At 42.5% G+C, this 24,459-nt stretch overlaps 1 protein-coding gene across 1 annotated transcript in view; it reads left to right on the forward strand.

Annotated features, from left to right (window-relative positions):
• Nucleotides 1-13,084: 13,084 nt before the first annotated feature.
• LOC143118964 (lysophosphatidylcholine acyltransferase 1) overlaps nt 13,085-24,459 on the forward strand; it is a 47,834-nt gene continuing 36,459 nt past the window's right edge. The window contains exon 1 of the mRNA XM_076280151.1: nt 13,085-13,360. Within this exon, the coding sequence (XP_076136266.1) occupies nt 13,244-13,360 (117 nt within the window). The 5' untranslated portion in view covers nt 13,085-13,243. The remainder of the gene's footprint in view (nt 13,361-24,459) is intronic.

The following is a 24,459-nucleotide window of genomic DNA, read 5'->3' on the forward strand; positions in this document are numbered from 1 at the left end:
CTGTGCTCTTCCGACACAGCCACACGAAAGGGGCCTTGTGTCATGAGCCTGCATCAAAGAAAGAGGCCCCATGATCCCGCGTGACAGGGAGGATCGCAACACTCACCTGCGTCAAAGCCGTCTCTCAGCGCCCCCCTCTGGACACCTGGAGACACGGATGGGGGTCCGCGTCGAGCAGCGCTCGGGCATTTTTGGGGGCCGTGTCCAGTTTCAGAGGGCAGGTGCTCGGGGAGACCACTGTAGTTGACAGACAGGCATGAGAGAGGACAGCCAAATGCTTGTGTTCCGCACAAAGATCATTCCTGTCCTACATGCACCTTGCGGTAGCAACACGGATGTTTCAGTTACTACAAGCTAACCCCCCCCCCCCCCCCCTCCCCCCCCCCACACACACACACACAAACACACACCACTGCCTACCTCTGCACCCTATCCCCAACCCTCCTGCCAGGGCCGAAGAGAAGGAAGCTGAACCTCTGAGCTGAACTCACTTCTGTAACACCTGTTGGGGACACACCCACCCGCGTGGATTCCAAACTGACAGGAAGAGGCTGCGAGATAGAGGAAGAATGCAGATAAGTTTACCAAGGTCTTAATCCACCTACTAGGACAGGCACTCAGAGCCTTGTGGCATCTGATCAACACCAGTCTGGCAGAATAGCTGGTTTCATGTCTATGCATATCAGTTTCAAAATTCAAAGAGGATGTTTGAGAACTTCCAGCAGGGAGTATCCTGGAATGAGTGAGACATATTATCAGTTGGACTTCAAAGAACAGACAGGCTTCGGTGTACTGCAATACACACAAAACATGTCAAAGAGAATATATTCCTAAAACACACTCAAAGACTTTTTCACATTTTGACATTAATCCAGATGCCTCCAACCAGATCTTAGAAAATGAAAGATACACTTCAGTGCATGTTTTCCCAACAGGCTGACAGTTATTGGCAAAAAGATTACAAAAAAAGGCTACTTCTGCAGCAGAAAGGGAGATATGGAATAGTACAAGTTTAAGTAAACATCTCTGGGGGGTTTTCTTCCCTGGCATGGGTTTAGCATAATAGAACAGCTCTGGTCAAACAATTTAAATTCTGACTGGACAAGGCATTCGATTAGTGATGCTATTCTGGTACAACCTCACTCATTTAGCTTCAATCGTGCAGCATCCCTCTGTCAGGGTGTACCTGTGCAAGGAACAAAATATGAGAAGTCCCATAAATGCATTTACCAGCAAAGCCGTGCTGCAGATTTCCTGTAGCAGACATATGCTGACACTGGTGTTGTGCTGTGTTTCTTACATGCTGCAGTGTTGACGGACAGAATGAGAACATGGGAAAACAGCAGAGGAACAGGCGTATGTCTGTCAGAGGACCTGTTTGGCCCCAAGGGCACAGCTTCGCTCAACACTACTCCAGCTTTGCGCATGTACAGGCAAAAAAAAAAAAACTCACTCACAGACATGGTGACATTACACAAACACGTCAATCACAGTTACAGCACATAAACAAAGAGACAGAGAGAGAGAGAGAAACAGAGAGAAAGAGAGAGAGAGAGAGCAGCCCAATCCCAAAGTCCGGACTCACAGACTCACAGACTTTGGTGCGCGTTCTCACAAAATTCGTAAGTTCCCAATGTTGAATTTCAAAGGGTGTGAGGGTTTGAGTGAACACTCACCGAGCCCTTTCCGTGAGTCTGCATCGGTGTAGACTTCAGCAAAGGGAATTGCCCACAGTTCAAAGTGTTGTGACGTTTACCGCGGAAACCATGGGGAAATCCGGAAATTACAAAGGTAACCAACAGCATGACACACATGCATGGTGCAAGTGTCAGCAACGTCTTTGTTATTAAACAAGAAGACACACTGTTACGAGATGTAAGCAGTTACTCCTCTGCAGGATAAATGTCCTTAGGTTTAGTATATATATATATATATATACTCTTTTTAATCCCGTGAGGGAAATTTGGTCTCTGCATTACCTCATGCAACATGCAAAAATGACGTTTGATAACAAAACCAGCCCGAATGTGGACTGGACAAACCCATAAATGTATTTAAGGTATTCGCCAGTGACCATGAGTTATAGTTCGCCAAAATAGGGCCCTAAGTGTAAAGGGCCGTTCACACCAGGAACGATAACTATAACTATAATGGTAAAAGTGTCCACACTGACCAATGATAGTCTGGTAACACTTTACTTGAAAGTATCTACATAAGAGTGACATGACACTGTTCTAACCCTAACATTAACCCTAACTTGTCATGAAAAAAAAACGAATGCGTTATGTCATACACGTTTATGACTTGTTTACAATGTTTATGACACATTCATGACAGTGTCATGTCACTCTTATGTAGATACCTTCAAGTAAAATGTAACCGAAAATCTCTCCTCATGTTGATGAATGTGATACAATTTGATGGAATCTGATTTGATGTCAGCTTTTTATCGTTCTGAAAATCACTCTGAAAGTGATGCCCATGATATTGTTCTTCATTTCGTTATCGTTATAGTTCATGTGTGGACGTCTTCATCAGCTAGAATGATACTCTTTTGCCATTATAGTTATAGTTATAGTAAACTGTATACAGATATACATGGGGATAAAAGTCTTATCTAAAACAAGCATACCATGCATTTCTATGGGTTCTTCTTGGGTACCCAGGTGCATTTTTATGGGTTCTTCTTGGGTACCCCGGTGCAGTTCTATGGGTTCTTCTTGGGTATTGTAAAAGTACCACCGCCCCTTTCCTTCAAAAATTCGAAAACAAAGAACTTTACTTGACAGTATCGACATAAAAGTGACATGACACTGTCATGAACGTGTCATAAAGAAGTTATAAATGTTTATGACATAACGCTTCTGTTATTAAGTGACATTCGGTTTTTGATTTATGAACCTTACATTTTTCAGTAGCCATATGTGTGTAGATTTGAACAAAATCTGGTTTGGTTCTTAACTGGAGCTTTTACTGCCTATCCGTATTTTGTGTACCGTGCTCGGAATTTGTATACCGTGCTCGAAATTTCCAATGGAGCTCCAAGCGGTTTTGCACATGCAGCCTTACAATACTGTTTGCAGCTCTTCGAGTCACTGTACAAAGTCATTTTTAGTACAGAGATAATTTAGATACCCTTATGGTGTCGGTGCTACATTTCTTTAGGAATTCACCGTTTTGGTTCGTTTTGGTTTGTAAATGAATATCAGGTGACACATACACGTATAAGGGCGAAAATAGGGCATGGGTGGAAATAGGTAACTTTCCAATAGCCCAGGTGCATTTTTATGGGTTCTTCTTGGGTAACCCAGGTGCAGTTCACAATGATGAAGTTGTTTATATTGGCTAAAATAGGTCTAAGCCACGCTTTTCCCAGGCTGGGGTTGCATGGACACTGGAATTGTTTTTGAGAGTAAACAATGGACAAAATAGTTTCTGAATGGGCAATTAAAGGACCTGACTGTACTGGATTAGATTCACAGCCTACATCTATAAACCCAGAACAAGAGCTAGGCTACACGTCTTCAGAAAGAGCTGATCCAGTCTGCAGTTCCACGGTTTGATCCAGTCTGCAGATCCAGTCTGTTTGTTCCACGGTTTGTACACCAATCTAAGGTTTGGCCAACATCTGATGAAAAGCTGGTCCATTAGATTCATGTTCCATTATTAACCCTCCACTCCAAATCTCATGCCAAAGCCTTTCCCTAAGTTGTGGTGTCTCAGAAGCCGACTGAAAACTACAAACAAGAAAACAACCTTTTATACAGTGTACCATGTTTCTGAGCTCTATTCTGGTGTGGTATTCAGTATCATACAGCATATTAGCTGCTCATTGTTGAGGTTGCATTTTTGTGATGAATGGGTTGTAACTTGCAACACAACACAATCTTATAATGGAAAGAATGTATACTAAAATAAGAGGTACCATAATAAACTATAGCTTAAGGCACTAACCATAAACCTGATTTTATAGTAAAATAAACAAAACCATTTAAAGTGAAATACACAACACCAGAATGCATCCCTGTGCTTTGTTAACCTCACATACTACTCACAATAGGACTAGTGGATATTATACTGACAGCTGTGTTTGCAGAGCAGGTATGTCAGAGCAAACAAAATGTTTCTTGTGTACAAAATCTCAATGTTTCATTCCTGCAAATGTCATGTGGATCGATAAAACAGCTCCATTACTGATCTAATCAGTGGTGTTGAACCACTTGTTCAAATGCGCTGTGCCCCGGGCTATAATGAAATTGGACAAGAGCTGGGAAATTGTGTCTGGGCCGGGTACAAGTGTAAGGGGATTGTTTACGCCGTGTCTTTAAATTGCATTTCTTACCTTTTAATTCAGCAGAGAGGAGGAAACACACCCAAACGCACAAAACATAATCTCTCTCTCTCTCTCTCTCTCTCTCTCTCTCTCTCTCTCTCTCTCTCTCTCTCTCTCTCTCTCTCACACACACACACACACGTACATATACACAACACACATATTCACACTCACTCGCCGCTCTCTCTCTCTGTCTGTCACACACACACACACACACACACACACACATACACCCCCCACACACACACAAGTACACATACATATACACAACACACATATCCACACTCACTGACCGATCTCTCCCTCTCTCTGTCTGTCAGACACACACACACACACACACACACACACACACACACACACACACACACACACACATACACACACGCAGAAACACGTCTCCTCATTCTTGACCTCTCCGTTTCCTCGCCTGCCATATGAAAATGTTGTGACCTGATGACATCACCCTGCGGGCGGCTTTGACAGTACCCCCCTCCGAGGGAATTCTGGGAAAGGCGGAGAACTGCTCTGAAGCAGGTGACGCTGCATCGCCGTTACTACTCCTGACACATTACAATTACACACACGGGAGAAGAAACATGGCTCCAAGCAAGAGAAGTGTCAGCATCTCATACAACAGAACAGAGGTGTATGATATTATATGAACTGTCACACATACATACACACACACACACACACACACATTTGTGTTTTAAGGGTCAGTGAGTAAGAACAGGAGTGAGAGCAGGGAAGTGACCCAATCATGAGAGGGAGAGATCTATCCCAACATTCTCTAACAGCCAGAAAAAGGACCTAGAAAAGGGACTTATTATACACTATATAGTGTAATATTCTTCACTGGACTATACTCATCATTGTCGGCGATCACTACTGCACTATTCTATACACTATACTACTGTACAGCACTGCACAGTAACTTAAGATACATTTGTGGGTTCAGGAATAAGTCCATGCATATGTAAATTTATCAGCACTCACTTTAATGTCAAAGTTATTCCAAAAGTTAGGGGCTCTCTTCAACTTAATCTAAGTACTACTCGGCCTAATCCTCCACCTCTAATTGTATGCTATTCATCTACCTCCATTGTTTTAACCATGCTTGGTTGAAAGGTTGTATTCATATGCATTTACATGTATTTGTGACATGAGGATGAGGACATTAGACATGTGCTATATGTGTGTTATATTAAATGTAGCCAATACGTAGAAATAGAAATAGAAATCTTGTGTAGATTTTTCTTATACACCAATGGCATGATCTACTCGTGGGCTACTGCATACAACACTGTTGATTCGTTTTACAACAATTTTCTAGTTCAAACATTTATGGTGGATATTACTGAATTTTTTTTATTATGAATAAATGATCTCAATGCCAGTTCCGAGTTACTGAAAACATGAAAATCTCCAGATTAGTAAAACTAACAATTCAAGATTACTGAAAACATGAAAATCATCAGATTAGTAAAAATAACAATTCAAGATTATTCTGTGAAATATCTTATTTCTACTTGATTAAAGAAAACAATATTATTTCTGGAAGACCTGACTTCACATCCAAGAGCCAGTAGTTCGACATGAGGTCATTTCACAAACCCTCCCCCCATCTTCCTCCCACTCATCTCCTATCATCTGTTCATTATTGACTAAAGGCTAAAAAGCCCTAATAATAAATTGGGGCATCGAACACTGGCGTTGTACCGGCTCTTTTTTTTTTTTATACTCTTTTGATCCCGTGAGGGAAATTTGGTCTCTGCATTTATCCCAATCCGTGAATTAGTGAAACACACACAGCACACAGTCTACACACAGTGAGGTGAAGCACACACTAATCCCGGCGCAGTGAGCTGCCTGCATTAACAGCGGCGCTCGGGGAGCAGTGAGGGGTTAGGTGCCTTGCTCAAGGGCACTTTAGCCGTGCCTACTGGTCGGGGTTCGAACCGGCAACGCTCCGGTTACAGGTCCGAAGTGCTAACCAGTAGGCCACGGCTGCCACGGCTGCCTTATTCAAGCCATCAAAGAGCTGGCCAACACCGCCGAGAGGACAAGCCATTGGCTGTGGCTGAAGAGGAGCGACACCACCTGGGCTTCTAAGGCAAACAGCTAACTGCGGGACACACACTTAATCAACCTGTGGTGGGCCTGCCTCAGCAGAGGGTGTATTGTGATAATTGGCCGAAACACCCTGTGATGCTGTGGTACACAACTGACGATGAGTCCCGCTGGTAAAGCCATCCTTCCTTCCAGGTAAAGCAGCCATCCTTCAAGAACCTCCGAAGTAGAAGTGGGGCCAGAACCCTAGAGATATATATCTATCTGTAAGGCTCTGGATATTCCATTAAAAATCAGCCATTTCCAGCTAGAATAGTCATTTACCACATTAACAATGTCTAGACTGTATTTCTGATTAATTTAATGTTATCTTCATTGGAGAAAAAAACAGTGCTTTTCTTTCAAAAATAAGGACATTTCTAAGAAACCCCAAACCTTTGAACGGTAGTGTAAGACATCATGTGATGGCAGGAATTATCAAATGAATTACCCTATTGCAAGAATGGAGTCATTTCTAAAACAGCATGAAGGTAAATAGGGTAAAAAGGGCAACCCGGTGTAGGCTACAGTGTGTCTTTGTTTTGAGGGAGTTCATGGCACACCAAATGAATGAAGATTGAGTTCCCTCTGGTTTCACTTCAGGTTGGGAAAATCCTGTTTAAGAGAAAATATCATGTTTCTATATTGAAATTCTAGTTTTATCCTAAAACCCCTGAAACATATTCTGCTTCACCAATGAATTGATTTTGATAAAAGTATTTAAAAGGGAAATAATTATACATTTAGAAACTCCCTCTGAAACTTTTTTTAAACAATATATAAAATTAGATTATTGTTAGAACCATTCATAATACCTTTGGTTCATTCAGATAACCAGAAGAGCATTTCAGCATTTCAGCAAATTTATTAAATGACCACTAGATGGCAGCTTCTCACCTTTGAAATATAACATTGAGGGACTGGATTTCTATGTTTAACCACTGGGAGGCAGACAATCACTGATGCTACTGCAATTGTTCTCCTGTGTAAGAGAACTACAGTAGTTAGTGGGGCAGTTAAGCACAAAAAAATTAAATTTGTGATAAAAGCATCACATTTGACATAAAAACTCACAAAGGGGTCTGATCAGATTTATAATCATAGGCGCCTCGGATTTGGCCCCTGGGGGCAATGGCAGCCATTTTATAAGTGGCCAACAAATATGGGTTTTGTTAGATGAAAAGAGATTAAAAAGCGGAAACTAACAACTCATACAGTTTTATATTTTATCATAAGTCTATGTAATTCTTCACACACTCCTACAAATTCCTACAAGCGTTTGACAGTCACTTGGCTTCACCTTAAGTATCGCAATGATATCATGAGGTTACTGTAGGTTGATTGAAGAAGTTATTGCATTACAGTACTTACGCTTTCACAACACAACGGTCGTTGATGACTTGGTACTGCCACTCCCTCACCCATCCACACACCATCTGGTTATAGGCCTCCAAACCATTGTAGGATTTAAGGTCTTCCGCTGTGTATGGGCTCGGTGAGAAAACCAGTTAACGATATCGGGATATGCAACTGAAGGAAGAATCACCATGGATCCAAGAAGAGGAAGCCAACTCGTAGGGATCGAGTTGCCATCGCCATTAAACCCTAATTTTTCGAAATATCACACTTTTTCCTGTGGTCCAAGTCCTTCCCTATATGCCTTAACATCTTGGATGCTTTTTGAGGAGATTTTCTTTTCGACATGGCTACAATCACTTGTGACGTTGGTGCAAACTCCTAATTTTAGGCTACCATCAATTAATGACGTATAGGCAACATGTTGTCCTGAGGCTATTTAAAACAGGTGGTTGCCCTTGACCAAAAACAACTGGTTACCTTGGGCTGCTACGGTCGTTAGTGCACAGTTTAAGTGATTGATGAAGTGATTAAGTGATCAACTAAAAATAAAACATGTATTGGGTGATGACGTTATTGTAGTAGTAGGCCTATTGGTACGAGAAGAAACTATCTACATTTTAGCACACCAGCCCGCAATGTTTTCATGGGTTGAATGAAGCGAGTTTGCAAAACTTAGCACAATATTTCAAGTCAAGTAACATTCTTAATTTTCAAAATGTCTGTGTCAGGGAGCATTTGACTTTTGAAAACCATATGCCTAGTAGTCGCTCGGACAAGGAGTTATAAGATAAGGGCAGTGACTTTGTCTATTGTTGGAAACTGTCAGCGTGTCTTGTAATTGACGTTGTGTTTTGTTTTTGTTTATTTATTTGTTATTTTGTCCATTATATGTCTTACCAGTGGCAAGTCTCATCTATTGCATGGGCATGTGTCTCTATATTTGTCTCAAAGTCTGCTGTGAGTGGCTAAGGTGCTTTTGTGGTGCCCCTGTTGGGTTTGTGTTTCTGTTACAGTTGTGCATGTTTACTATAACTATACGGTTGTATATTCACCTTTTCGTTTCACTGCCCCTCAGATGGTGAGAGCGTCTGTTGGCTCCTCGTGGCCTAGACCAGTCTCTTGAACTGGTGTGATATTGTGTATTTGTTTCATTGTTTCCTCCTTGGGTCTTTCCACCAGGAGGCTTGTCACCTGGTGGTGGGTGTCCTATTTTGCATGTGTGTTTCACTGTGTGTATTTCCAGTGCAGCATTCACCTGGGTGGTTGTGGTGTATCCAGAGTTCCTGCTGACCCCCGTCCAGATAGCCTGCCTCCCCTAGGTAAGGCCCACTCCATGTATTTAATGACTTGTTTTGCCCTGTCTATGGGATCATCCATAATGTGAAGTTTTCTCTCGTCAAAATAAAATTATCATATGACTTATTTTCTAAATTTCATTCTCTTTGTGTTGATGTGTTCTTGAAATACAATAAAGACAATTATTTATTAATTTTATAGAATTCTGTCTCTGTCTCATAATAATTGCAACGAACATGTGTGTCTAAATCTGGAAATAACTAGGAAGTGTGTTCCCAGGCTGCATTTGATCACATGCTTACTATTTAATTCTTGGGGGAGCATAACTCCTCCAGGTGGCGTAGTCGACATCTAAAACCTCAAACTCTACCCTCGCCCCGCTACACTTACATGCTTGATAGGTGATTTGACGAGACAGTTTAGAGAATTGGAGTAGCTCAGAGAGATAATGCGTTGAATAGGTAGGCCTGGTTTATAGGTGTGTGTATTTATTGCTGGATTGAATCCAGTTTAATGCTATAAAGTTTGCATTAATATAGCCTATATTTTACATGTCTTTTGGTTGTAGTGTAGTGATCATGGCGTAGATATAAAATGTGACCTCAAATCTGTCTAAAACAACTCCTGCAGCTGTGGAGAGCAACGTGAGCATGTGCAAGGAAACCAGTAGGTGCAAAAAGCAGAAGGCACACAACACCGGTGCTTCAGTCACGTCTGATAATTTCCAACAAGATTAAATGGCACTATTGAACCGCGGACTGAAAGAAAAATAAACTAAAAGTTTCCCCAATCAGGAAATACTTCTTAATTTGGTGTCATTGAGTAATCAAGACGAATGGCCTTATTGGTCAGACAGGTAACCAAGGATTATGAGTGACATCCAGAGTACCTTTGAGAGGATGAGAGAAGCATAAAGAAGACATCACACACAACATGCACTTACAGCAGAAATGGTAAATATAAGTATAAACATATAACCAAACTCCACTGTACAATAGAGACAGTAGAAGATAAGAAAAACTAACAAAACTAAATACTAAATATACTATATAAATTAAATGTAAAAAAAATCCACAGTGTGCTTGAGGGTGATCAGGCATGAGACGCTTGCAGTGACAGGGCCGGGATTGGTCTGTAGTTCTGTGTGCATGGTGAGGTGCTCAAGAGAGTGAGTGTCATGGTGAAGGTGCAAAAAGTAGTCCAACAGTAGTCCTGTAGTTCTGTGTGCATAGTAAGGTGCTCAAGAGAGTGAGTGTCACGGTGAAGGTGCAAAAAGTAGTCCAACAGTAGTCCAACAGTGCAACAGTGCAAGAATAAGGTCTAGAGACCAGCATAAATAATATGGACAAATAAGAGAGTAAAGTATAATGTAGACAAGGTAATATAAAAAACTATGTCAGTACAAGAATAGGTTGAGGTAATAGGGTTACAGCCATTCAGTATTGTAGCAGAAGCCATTGGTCATGTGTGCTAATATAGCAGGAAAAACAGTGTAGCAGTAAAACAGTAGTAAAAACATTAGGCTGTGGACAGTAGTACAACAGTAGTAAAACAGTAGTAAAGCAGTAGTGGGCAGTCAGTACTCAAACATGGAGAGGGTGAAGAGGCAGACAGACTATGCAGAGAAGTCTATCTCTCCTCTTCCTTTTAGTGAAGCATTGAACAGTTCAATGGCCCTGGGGACAAATGACTTCCTCAGCCTTTCAGTTGTGCATGGCAGTGAGCGAAGTCTCCAGCTGATCAAGCTCTTTTGCTTTTTAATAGTGCTGTAGAGTGGATGACATTCATTGTCCAAGATGTTGATCAGTTTGTTCAGGGTCCTTTTGTCAGACGTTGAAGTGATGCACTCCAGTTCAGCTCCCACTACAGAGTCAGCCTGTCAAGTCGCCCATCCTTCTTCTTTGTGCTTCCTCCCCAGCATACCACTGTATAGAAGAGGACGCTGGCAACAACAGACTCGTAGAACATCCTGAGGAGCTTGCTGCACACATTGAAGGATCGCAGCCTCCTCAGGAAGTACAGCCTGCTCTGCCCTTGTAGAGTGCGTCAGTGTTGGCTGACGGTTGTTCCAACCTGATCTCATTAGCGAAACGTTCCCCTGGGACCGTTTTGGCAAACCCAGCCAAACGTTCCACCAGACACGTTTCTGAGGTGCAAACTAGCCAACGGGGGTGCTAAAGAGAGACGATTAGACGTTGTTTACTACAGTTAGGTCTGGTCAAACTAAATTGTAGCTTACACAAGCTCAGCAGTATTCTTTGGTTACCAAACCAAAGTTTTGGATTAATAGTGCCTATATCTCGCTACGTTTTACAAAATATAAGGGCACAAACCCTGAACTGCCGTCTGGGACTGGGTCACTGTAACCCAACATCCCTGTCGGAATAACCCAATATATGGGTTGATTAAGCTACCCACAAATTGGGTTAAATTACCAACCCATCTTGCTGGGTCATTTTTAACCCAACATGTTTGCTGTCCCATAGTGACTCAGCACCTGGTTTAGAAACAACCCAATTTGGGTAATTTCCAACCCAGTAGTTTTTAGAGTGTGAGGACACACAGTAAATTTGGTGACATTCAACCACTAGGGGAGCGCTAGAGTTACAGGGACTACAGGGACTCGGGGCATTGTGAGGCCACACATATAATTTGGTGCCCTTTGACCTAGGGGTCGCTGCAACTAGCAAAAATGTGTTTTGGCATTTCGGATGTATGTTAATGCCTTTGACCTGTACGCCCGATTTTGAAAAATGAGCAACTTATATAATTCTTTGATCATGCCAGGTTCAACGTAGCACTGTCTTAGTGACCGCACCACTTTCGCAGTTCCTCGGAAATGCATTCTAGTTTCCACCTGTAGTCCCTGGGCAGGTATGACATATGTAAAAGTAACAATTTTAAAAAGAAATTAAACAGGACTATAGATGACATGATGGCCATAGTATTTAAAAAAAAAAACAAGCAGTCAAGCTAAGAAACAGGAGCGCCAGCAGCCCACTCTATTAATGGCATCACTGCTTGTACTCTCTCCCCACCTATTCCAATGTTCTCCCTTCCTTGTGATGATGACAGCATATTAGACTAATGTGATGATTGAAGTGGTGACCGACCAGCAGCAGCAGTCTGAGTTCACCTCTGCTGGCTCTGTGTGTGTGTGTGTGTGTGTGTGTGTGTGTGTGTGTGTGTGTGTGTGTGTGTGTGTGTGTGTGTGTATGGCAAGCGATTTTATCATTTACCCGCTAAGTTTGACTATCTGGAATTAACATCTGCAATACATATCCAGTCTAGCGGGAAAATGTTAAAATCGCTTGCCATAGTGTGTGTGTGTACCATCACACACATAAACCAGAGGGGGCAGTACTCTGCACAGTCCAAAAATAAACCTTTGCTTGCTCCTGACTCCCACAGACCAAGGCCAAGAGCACCAACAGCGCTGAGAGGGATAAAGACATTAGCCTACTGCTCTAGTCCCATCCCTTCTCCTTTCCTCCCCTCTCCTGTCCTAATTTCTTCTCTTCCTCTCTTCTCTTTATTAGACTCACCGTTTTGTTCCTTGCTGAACATCTCTTGTATTGCCCATTCAGTTCTGAGAAATAAATGGTCATTGCTTGGTTTAACTGATTAGACCTATGTAATATTCAATAAATTGTTAAAATGCAATTGGTTTATTCTCAAAACACAATCGTCTGCCTCTGATCTCTAACAACAAACTTGACACATTGAATGTAACATTTGCCTGCGTGCAGTACAGTAGCCTACAGTACAGTACAGTACAGTACAGTAGCCTACAGCCTGTAACTGCAGACAGACATCATCTCGGACTCGACACCACTCGGCACAGCTCGACACACCCCGACTTGGCTTGATGATGTCAGTAGACAACAGGCCTTACGCATGCGTCCTGTGCGTAAACCCGACTAGAAGGTCCTGCATCTTTACGACACATCTAACTGGACTACTGTTGCGTGCAAAGCTACCGTCAAATAGCTACATGATCCAGTTAATCCCGAAGCCATCTCTATCCCTGAAGGAAAGAAGATAACGTGTAACCTGGACTCGGCGGGAGGATACGAAATTCCCGGTTTGGATAAAGTCGCTTGGGACTGTTTCCAGCTAAAATCCGTTCCATTGGGTTTGGTAGGGATGAGATTGCCGAACTGCAGACGATGCTCAGTGGAAGGGGATGGGAAGGGACTGGCTCCCCCCGTCAGAAATCCATTTGTGCATGACTTGAAATTCACACCGCTCCAGAAGGCCCAGGTGAGAGCAAGCTATTTCAATGCCACAAACCTTTCTCTACAGGTTTGTCAAGTGGGAGGTTAGCTAGCATCTATGTATGAGATTCTGACTGTGAGCCAAGCTTAACACTACAGGGTTTACAGAAACAGCCAGCTAGCACAGCTAAGTTAGTCAGCTAAGATGCTGAGCTAAGCTCTCTAGACTGTAACTTCAGTTGCTCTTACTGTACTTCAGGGTAGTGTCAGAGTTAGCTACATGCTCACTAGATAGCAATACATGTTGCACCCATGTACTCCCTTCACGGTTTAACGCGTCTAGCTGGCTAAATCGTAGCACGGTTAGCCCACCACACGTGTGTCGAAGGCATGATGGCAAACATAATGTTAGGCTATATTGAATCCTTTCGTTGGTTTCACAATTTAGACGTGGGTAATTAGCCAAAGCATTTCATCCAGGTTAGTTTACTATCCGTTTTAGTAGGGTATGTTTTGTCCTCTCAGAGTGAAGGGGCAAATCCCTTCAGATGACACAGAGAACCGTCAGATTGATGAAAATGAACGGTACCTAGCTTGCTAATAGCCATAGAGTGTACCATTATTTGTAATATTGCACATGGAGTTCATGTCTTCTCTCAAACCATAATACCTCTTACTAGGCATCATGTGTAGAGGATGAACGATACATTAACGTGTAAGCGTGATTTGGCTGGTGGTAATTTAAGAGGCGTGGAAACGATAAGACACACTCTGGTAACATAACGTTGTGGTTGCGTTAACGTTAATCAGCTTTGTGAAGGAGGAGAAAAGTGCTCACGGTGTACCGAGCATGTTGGCAAGGTTATCTATCTGTTTGGTATAATGGTAGTAGCGCTCACTCTAGTTAGGCTTTATTTATCTCTGTCTGTAAAGAGGAACACTTTGTTACTGTTTCTGCACTACAGTTATTGTTTCTGCACTACAATTACCACACTGCCCATAGCTGTACATTTGTCTGGTTCATACTAAATATCAATATTTATTCTGTTTTTTCTTATAATATATTCTGTTATAATATATTCGCGTGTGTGTGTATTATTCTTACTACTCTTATAATGTTACTGCTACTACACTGCCCATATCTATGTTGTTCATACTACAGCTATAGTCTGCTCTTATAAGGTTACTGCTAATACACTGACATATTTAATTTACTGTAAATCACATTCTGTAAACCAACTGCATATTGTACTTTGTACTACTATCCTGTCCTGTCTATGCACCACCTGTACATATATATATATATATATATATATATATATATATATATTACACACACACACAGGCCACATGCATGCCTACACATACATGTATACAAAGCATAATTTGGTAGTTTGCCCTTGAAGTCTGTTGCACTTGACTATGAGCAGCTGTTGCACTTCAGGACAGAACTTTGGGCAATAGGGACTCTGATGCAAGGAACCTTGATGGTAGCTACCATGGCAACTGGATATCGAAAAAGCAGAGCATAGCTCTGGCTGGGTCAGTGGTTAATGTGTTCCTGACCCATGACGTCGGCACTATTGTTGGACGTTGTCATGTCCGGTGTAATAGAATTACTGTAAGCTGCAGGTGGCTATACTGAGTGCAGTAACCTGGTCTGGTAGCCCTAGTGAACTTAGTAGACCTGGGGTAGTCCATCAGCAAACGGCTCCTCATAGTCCTCTAGCTGTCTGTGTGTTCTGTGTGTGTGCACTGAAATGCCTCAAACTAAGCCTACACAATTCGAGGCAATTGGCAACTAATCACGCTGGGAATTGGGCAGGCTGCTGAGCTTAGACATCAACAGCCTTGGGCCAGAATCAGATTTCACCTTTAAAGGATGTATCACCCTTGTATGACCTGGTGACAGTTATAATATGCACATCCTGTGCAGTCAGGAGATATACACACACACACACACGCATACACGCAGCATCACACTCGCATCATTGCCTGCTAAAGGTACCTCAGTTGGGCCACAACGTGTTTGTTTGTTTATTTATTTGTTTGTTTATTTTTTTAAGTCACTCTCAGCATAGCCTTCTGTTTAGAGATCAACTGATTTTCTGTGTCATGCATGTAGGTTAAACTTAAAAATAAATAAAAAATAAAATATTTAGTCTTAAATCCCCTGAGCTTTGGTCTCTTGGACAATAGCAAAGCAGCTCAAGCATCAACCTTTTTTTATTTCGGTGCCAACTGTTACAGGAAGGCCAAGCTAGCTAATAGCGGGTGTCTGTTGCCAGAGCAGGGAGATCTGGAGAGGGCCCTCAGCATGTCGTGGGCATGAACCCAGGACTGAAGCAGAGGAGCTGGGCAACAGCCAGGGGGATCCTGGCCCTCTCTCTAGTAGCTCGGTGTGTGGTTGAGAGACCGCGTTTGGTAGTGTTGCTCAGTCTCTGCTTCTGCTTGCTGCGTTCTGGCTTGTGTAGCCTGCAGCGACCCTCCTCCGTGACATACCCTCCGTGATGTAGACCCGAGAATTGAACCCACAACTTTTCAGGCTACTGCATGCTAGCCCAGCTCCTTAGCCACTACTCTACCACCACCCCACATGCCAAGATGCCATGCAATAAGTTGATCATGTGATTCATCTACATGTTGATACTCTGATTAGATGCTTGTGTGTGTGTGTGTGTGTGTGAATTGGCTTCTTTGACTGTTGACCAGGTGACGTTACAATGATGGTCAAATTAATTTATTTATTTATGATACATTATTCATTCACAAAGAAAATTGGTGTCTTTAACGGTTGGATATTTTCTTTTTTTTTTTTTACTTAAGGCATTAAGATCAATTTCCAAAAGATGATTTTATATTCCTCTTTTTAGCATGGGTGCCAAACACTTTTGACCATCACTGTATGTGGTGCGAGTTCTCACACAGCCAGGGTTGCCTAAGGTCCTGTGTTACTATGGCAAGCGCCACACAGCCACTGATTATTAGCCTTTAGCCACTTTGGCAGCTGGAGCCTCTATCATGCTCTCTCATCAGTTTCTTATGCTCCTTGTCTCCGATGCCAGGGTGCATTGCATTTTGGCTTTGGTAAGGTCAGTTTTTTTTTTTTTTACCTGGTCATTCTCTCCTGCTGAGTTCCATTGCTGTTGTTTGTTGTCTAAGGGCCCGTCCACACGGAGACGTTTTTTAGGTTAAACGCAGAGGTTTTGCTTCGTCTTGGCCGAGCGTCCAAACGAATCCTGTAAACGCACTGCCCGAAACCGCATACAAAGACGCTTAGAACTCACGTTAAGCCGATGGTAGCACACTGAATGCGAATGCGCGATTTGATGCAGGCAAAAGTATTGACTGGTTGCCTGAGGAAGAGCCAGGGGCTCGAAACGTTGCACGCAAAATAAAAAAACCTTCCATGGGAGCTATATGGTGTGCGGATCACTCTCTTTTACTCTTGAATTATTTCCTCGGATCCAGCACCCATCTAAAACGGTGAAAAGGGATGTGCGCGGTCACACGTTTACAGTTGACAGTTCACCATCAGTCCACACAAACAATTCTGGTTACCTTGCACTAGCCATTTGGTCGTAGCCTATTCTGTCTGTTTGTAAAGCGCAAGTTTTGGTCAATTTCTGTAAAGAAACAATGCCACCTATAGGCCTGGGGTATGAAGTAACATGTTGAGTCGTGTTGAGATGGATCCGTTTGGACGCAAATATTCTTGATGCGGTTTCAGGGAAGACGGAGGAAAAAAAGATCGGTTTCGTACGTGTGGACAGGGCCTAACCCAGTTGTCATCATTGATGTGATTGGAGATTTGTCTGTTTACATTTAAATAGGTTTGTTTTGTTGTATTCGAGAGTCCTTAAAGGAGAAATCCTGCGAGTTTTCACATAGATCTCCATTTCTCTACATGCCCACAGAGTGTAGCGCTGCAGCTGCCTGGCTGCATTAGCTGCTGGCTATAGCAACTCAAGCTAGGTAAAACCGATTTTTTTCGTGCGGTTTTTCGTACCGACAGTACTCGGTGACCTCGAGAAGCGGAGATGTATGTGAAAACTTGCTGGATTTCTCCTTTAAACAAAGCCTAGTTCCATGCAAAACCTCAGACCTCGCTTCCCATGTTATAAGGGAAGGATGCGAAAAGGAGTGCGTGTTGCTGAGAGGAGCATTTTGAGAAACAATGTTTGTTCACTCGGGGTAAGAGTGTGGGAATGTGCATATTACTGAGGGTAAGGTAAGATTAGGCCTCACTGAACAGAAGAGACGTATGATAAGTAAGGATGTGTGTTGCTGAAGCAAAGCTTGTGAGCAAGTGTGTGTGTGTGTGTCACCTAGTGTTGTCACGATACCAAAATTATGACTTCGATACGATACCTGCCATAAATATCACGATGCTCGATACTAAAACGATACTACGGCGAAATCCTAAGATATCTGGAGAAGAAAGGACTCATACCTCCTCCAAGTGTATTGAGTCATTTGTGTTAAATATGGTGCACTTTTGTAGTGTGTAGGTCAATTCTGGATTCTAAACTTCTAAACTTCCTACATGATTATTATTTTTTTATAGTCAGTAAAATAGTAGGCCTACTTTGTGTGATTAAGTCCTTTATTGTTTGTTATAGTTCATTTGACAAATGACAAACTATGAACTCAGTAAATTCCTGATGATTAATTAGATATTAATGAATGAAGTAATACATAAATCATGAATTAATTCATGTACACTTACCGTAAAGTGTAACTTACTCTGAGACTACATACATTACCAACCTAATTCGCTTCAATTGTGTAAAATGTAATGTAAATCAGGTTTTATGGCCAAGTATACTTTGGTATACAAGGAATTTGGTCTCTGCATGTATCCCATCCGTGAATTAGTGAACACACAGGTCACACATTGAAGCACACATTAACCTGGAGCAGTGAGTAAAATAGTAGGCCTACTTTGTGTGATTAAGTCCTTTATTGTTTGTTATAGTTCATTTACATTGTGTTGTGTTTTGGCAATAAAGTAGCTTTAAATAGCCAAACTAGGCTAGATCAAGGTCAGTGTTAAAATTACTGCATGCAAATCACTGAATGCTATGCAGAGGGGCCTAATCTTTAGGCCATCTGATGTACAGTATAGGCTACCCTAGGCCTTCCCGTGTTCATGGGATTTCTTTGACAGTTGCAAAGGGGAAAATGTGAGGATAGTCTTCTTTGCGCCCAGTGTACAAGTACGACGTTCCAACAACTCAGGTCTTCGTCAGATAGGCCTACACCATTACCTGTTGCAATATATCTGTGTGCATTCCTACATTACGTCTATTTCTTTGATAACATGATTTGCTACCACGTACTGTAACAAGCCGCTATTATTAGGACCCAACAAGCTTTGGTGGTATTATGCTGTGGGCTTTAATTAGCGCATTTCGGGTAGCCTATCCTACATCTGGGCAATAATTATTGAACAAATTGCAGTCTACATGCCATGACAAATATTACCAGTATTAGGCTACTGACCGAACATGAAATAGATCGTTTACAATTATGGTAATGTTATTCTGGCGTGAACATTGCGCTTTCATCACGTTAGCACCCTATGATTACAGCTCGTTATGTCTCGTCAAAATGATTACAGCTCGTTATGTCTCGTCAAATTTCATTCATGAAGGAAGGTTCGCTTTATCCCAGAGAACCATACTCGTTTCACTTAGGCTAGACTAAAACATAAGAGAAGAACTTGGCACTAACCATGTAGTCGTGTTTTCTATAGCATAATCGTTAACCTGTCGTTCTTTGAACTCTTTAAAAATGTTGATATATGTCTGCGAGGTGTTTAGCCAAGTTCCATGCGTAGCCTACTGCTTTTAAATGACTTTGTATACCTGATGGCTTGCCTTCACTATTCGCGATGTATCCGAAATAGTTGCAGATTTCACTGCACCTTTTGTTTTATCCACAAGGCCTAGAACTGTCGGCAAATAACTATGTTGACGTTGGCTGCCCACTCACTCACTCAGAGCTGCCTGCCTAGACACGCCCACTTGCCTAGATGCGTGCAAGGAGCAGTGAGAGCAGCAGTTCACACAGACACAGAACGTTATTATTTTAATAAAGTATCGATTCTAAAAACGTCTGAAATCGTATCGTTTTTTGCGTGAAGGCATCGCGATACCTTTTTAGTATCGATACACCGTGCAACACTAGTGTCACCAGAGGGAGCGTGTCAGAAAGTCATGTGGCGCATCACATGATTAGTGCGGCCTTTGGAGCCGTCCTCATTTCCTATTTCAGGTCTGATCCTTGTTGTTAACGGCTTCTACACACAGTTGCGTGCGCGTTGAGAAGTTCAGCTGTTGCTGCACTGACAGACGGCACCGGCCAATCAAGCCAATCGACAGACAGCACCAACCAATCAAATTACGGTTATACTTCAAGTCATTTGCATAGCTACCGTCGGGAACACCCACTGGCATGCGTTGACGCATGTCTATTCGCATGTCTATTCCGCACGTCAGCGTCAATGAGCAGGTTACTAGCAGTCAACTGAGGTGACATAAAGACCTGTGTTTGTGTGTGTGTGTGTGTTTTGGCAAGTCGTCCTCGGGAGGTTGTTTCAGTTCCTTAAGTCTGCTTTCACCCCTCCCTCCTCTTCTCAGATGCAGGAGACAGTCAGCTATTGATTTTTCCCACTCTTTCACTCTCTTTCTCTCCCAGGTTTTTTTTTATTTATTTTTGTCTCACTCCTATCCTTTCTCCCCGTCTTTTGCAGTCCATGTTATCTGCAAGTTTCAGGTATCCTCCTCCTTGAACTGGAGGATTGTTTGATGTGGATTGGTTTCATTTAAGTGTTGCAACAAATGCAACAACCCTCTCTGTCTTGGTAACTGTCCAGTGGTGTCCATCTGTGTGGCCTGGTCTGGATTAGTCTGATAGCATTGCCATTGTTCAGTGTCTTTCATAGATGAACTGCTGCAGTCTTGTAGTGGAAGGTCTTGCATTGTCAGCACTTTATTCAGAACACAAACCAATTTAGTCCTGTATGAGGGGGGACAAGGCCCCCTTATTAGATAGCCTAAGAGCTGCAGCAGATGGGACTGGACAGACCCCGTTATCTCAAGCAGCCACTGGAATTCCTACATTGAAGGCTAGTTTATTTGATAAAAGCATTACTTTGGTATAACTGGACTGTGGGCTAAAGGCCTGGTTTAGTCAAACAGGTTATGCTGTACTTTGATGATTACAGTGCATGAAAACGCATTGTTCTGTTATCCACAGTCGTCGTTAGGCCTGTCACGATAACAAATTTTGCTGGACGATAAATTGTCTCAGAAATTATTGCGATAAGCGATAATATTGTCGTTCTGAGAATTTTCCTCGGGAAGAGGAAGACGGCCCACTTGTTGTGTTTTTTTTTCCCCAACTGGGAAAACTGCAGCGGATGATTGTGTTTTAGATGCATATGCATGTTTGTTGTGTTGCCGCTTTTAATTGCGACTGTTTTCCAACAAATGCGACACACCGACTCGCACACGTTCAGTGGTTCACCACAGGCATTCGGTTTAAATCCGAAATGCTCCCACACTGCAGCTGTCGCGTTTGGCTTAGAAACCAATTCCATCTTTTTTGTCATTATTAGGCGTAGCCTACTCGAACTCGCAACTAGCTTTCTCTCTGCCTAGTGCATACTGGTATACTTCTCACGTGGCTTTTTAGCTGCACTCTGTGGTAGGCTACGCCAGTAGTCCCGCCTCCCCACACACCATGCGACTGACAAGTGACTGACATGAGGGTTCACTCATCGTTACTGTAAGGACCCGAGAGAGAGAGAGGGAGAGAGAGAGACGAGGAAAACAAACAAGCATGCAAATGGCATTTATCGCGGCCAGAAAAATGATCGAGCTAATTTTAATTATCATGCGATTAATTGATTTATTGAATATCGCGACAGGCCTAGTCGTCGTCTTCTTCTTCCTTCTTCTTCCTTCTTTCTTTCTTCTTCTTCTTGAAAAGGACACTTGAGAAATGTATTTTTTGTACACTTTATACTTTTTGAGATATTAACATAGATAATGTAATTTCGAGGAATTGCCAGTGCATGAAAATGCAAAACATATAACATAAAATGTGGGCAGAGGAAACAGTTGGCGGGAGTCATAGTTGATGACAACTGACAGTTGGAATGGCTGAACAGTTAAATAGTTGAGTGGTTTAAATAGTTAAATTATTTAATAGTGAATTATTGTAGTGAGGACTTTTATTTTGAAACTTCTTCCCTCTTGTGAGCGCAGACGTGTTCCCAATTAAATGGAGTAGCATAATGTTCAAGTTAGATCTGCTGCAAAGAAGATAATTAAGAGTAGGCCTATCATCTCTATTTAACATAATGTTTTGACATTGACATTGTAAACGTTCTCTAAGGAGACTGAAAAGCAGTTTGCAGTAAAGCTAACCAACATTGTCTCTGTCGCAGGAAAAAATAGCGAGCAGCCTGATAACCACATGAAAGTGCTTGGCGGGCCGGGTCCGGCCGCAGTTTGCCCACCCCTGGGCTATGAGGATAACAAAAAGAAATATAGCTGCAAGCAGCAATGTGGGGGCCAAGCAGTGCGCTATAGCAGGAATGGCGTTGCCATGGCATGAGCAAGCACTCACAGCAAGAAGCCAAATTACACCAATGTCCTTGTGCATTCTCACAATCAGCTACCATGTCCCTCTACCAAGTTTGGACTTCATACACCAAAGTGTTGCTGAGATGTGAGCTCACTTTCTTTATTACAGCACCCCTAGAGGCCAAATGAGACCACTTTCCTTGCATATACTCACAATCAGCTAATATGTCCATGTATCAAGTTTGGACTTCATACAATGAAGCGTTGCTGAGATATGAGCCCACTTCCTGTATTACAGCGCCCCCTATAGAGGCCAAGTGATGCCAATTGCCTACTGTGTCCTCACAATCAGGTTCCAAGTCCCTGTACCAAGTTTGGACGTCATACATCAAAGCGCTGCTAAGATAGGAGCTCACTTCCTGTATTGCAGCGCCCCCTATAGAGGCATAATGATTCCAATTTCCTAGTGCATCATCATAATCAGGTAACAGGTCCTTATACCAAGTTTGGACTTTGTACACCAAAGCGTTGCTGAGATACAAGCTCACTTCCTGTATTGCAGCGCCCCCTATAGAGCATCACAGTCCCGCCCACAGGAGTTTCCGGAAGTAAGAATTCAATGCAATTTCTCCATTGACAATTCGGGTATAAGCCATACAAACTTAACTGCACATGGCCCGTGAATATTTCAGTTTCAAGGACGAAATCAAGAGTGTCCAAAGGGGTGAAAACCACTTTAAATCGGGTCACATTATTGACTGTTGTGTGTCGAGGGTCAGCTTGTGGGTTATGTATGGGCCAGCATGAGGAACAAGACCTATCAAACCTACGAAGTTGTGTGGTGAGTTTTGCAGGGAGGTTGGTAATGCTAGTTAACATTAGCTAGGCTACTGTAGCCTTCATACTGTACGAGCCATATCAATCATTAACCTAGAAATACTTCTTCGTACATTTAATGAACATTTTGTGTAATAATTCAAGTTAATAAACTGAATATGGTGGTCCAAGAGCAGACCATGCACCGGTCCATGCATCAGGATGGCAGTCAGATACGAAGCACTGCACAATGTTGCTAACGTTAACGTTAACCGCTTTCACACACACGATATAAAATACACGATGGTAAATATAACATTCAATACCAAAACACTATTATTTACACGATTACTCCTGAAATAACTGCTATTAACTATATAAAAATCATTGTTTGGAGGAGAGGGTTCGCTGCTGTCGCCGGTTGGAAATTAATTATTTCGCGCTGGTTCGTGCTGCTTATATATTTTTCAGTGAGGCCCGGTGGTTTATGGGATGAGTAGTTCCTTCGCTCGGAAATGAAAATATGTACACAGTCTTGTACCTTTGACTTTTTTTGGACTTTCTCTTCGTTTTTTAACTCGAAATGATATGTTGTGTGCTTATGAGTTACTCCGTAGCTGGATATCCTAAGACATGCTCTAAAACTCTTTAAATACGGATTTTTCCAGAACGTCAATGGGAAAAATGAATGGGAAAGCTACTTCCGGAAACTAAGCTCTCTCGGAGGAGGGGCGGGACTGTGATGCTCTATAGAGGCCACATGATGGCAATTTCCTAGTGCGTCCTCACAATCAGATACCAAGTCCCTGTACCAAGTTTGGACTTCATACATTAAAGCATAGCCGAGATGTTAGCCCACTTCCTGTTTTGCGGCTTCATCGCCATATTTGATTGGCTGTCATGGGCCAATAATGTGGAATTTGAAAAATCTGAAAAGTATCTTTTGTACGGCTCGGTCTGAAGATCATCTCCGCCAAGTTCCATGGAAATCAAATGAAATTTGTGAACGCTGAAACTTTTTGTAGAGTTTGGGCTAAATCCAATATGGCGGAGATCCAATATGGCGGAAAGTGACGGGAAAGGGGTCGATGAACTCGGGATGGTCCAAGGATTCAGACGCTACCTCAATTGTGAAAATCAGACAAAAGAGTCAAGGATCACGCGCATGAACGCATGTCCAGCGTTGAACTGGTGGTGGCGCTAGAGCGCTCAATGTATATGCATAATAATTGCTGTGAGTGATTGGGACAGTGTCCTGACTAATGGTATCGAGTTTTGTTATGTTAACTCAAAGCGTTACAGAGATGTTAGTCCACTTCCTGTTTGGCGGGTTCATCACCATATTTGATTGGCTGTCACAGGCAAATTGAAAAATCTGGCAAGTATCGTTTTTGCGGCTCGGGCAGAAGATCATCTCCGCTAAATTCCGGATGAAATTTCTGAGGGTCCAGGGATTCCAACGGTGCCTGATATGTGAAAATCCGACTCACGGTTCAATGGTCACATACATGAATGCAATCCAGGTTCGACCCATTGGTGGCGCTAGAGTGTTGGGCATAGAGTTCTGGAAATTGCTGAGAGTGATGACGGCCAGATTTTGAGCTGTTGGTGGCGCTAGATGGCTGGGTTTAGAGGTCCGTAAATGAGTGTGAGTGGTCAGTGGAGTGTCCCGAAACTTTCTGCCAAAAAATCTGCACTTTTTAGGCAGGCGTTCTATGGGCTGCCATAGACT

This window comes from Alosa pseudoharengus, unplaced genomic scaffold (genome assembly GCF_046254945.1).
Source record: "Alosa pseudoharengus isolate Yale_2024_CS ecotype anadromous, Long Island Sound unplaced genomic scaffold, YU_APseudo_1.1 YU_APseudo_1.1_scf_12, whole genome shotgun sequence".
NCBI classification, from domain to species: Eukaryota; Metazoa; Chordata; class Actinopteri; order Clupeiformes; family Clupeidae; genus Alosa; species Alosa pseudoharengus.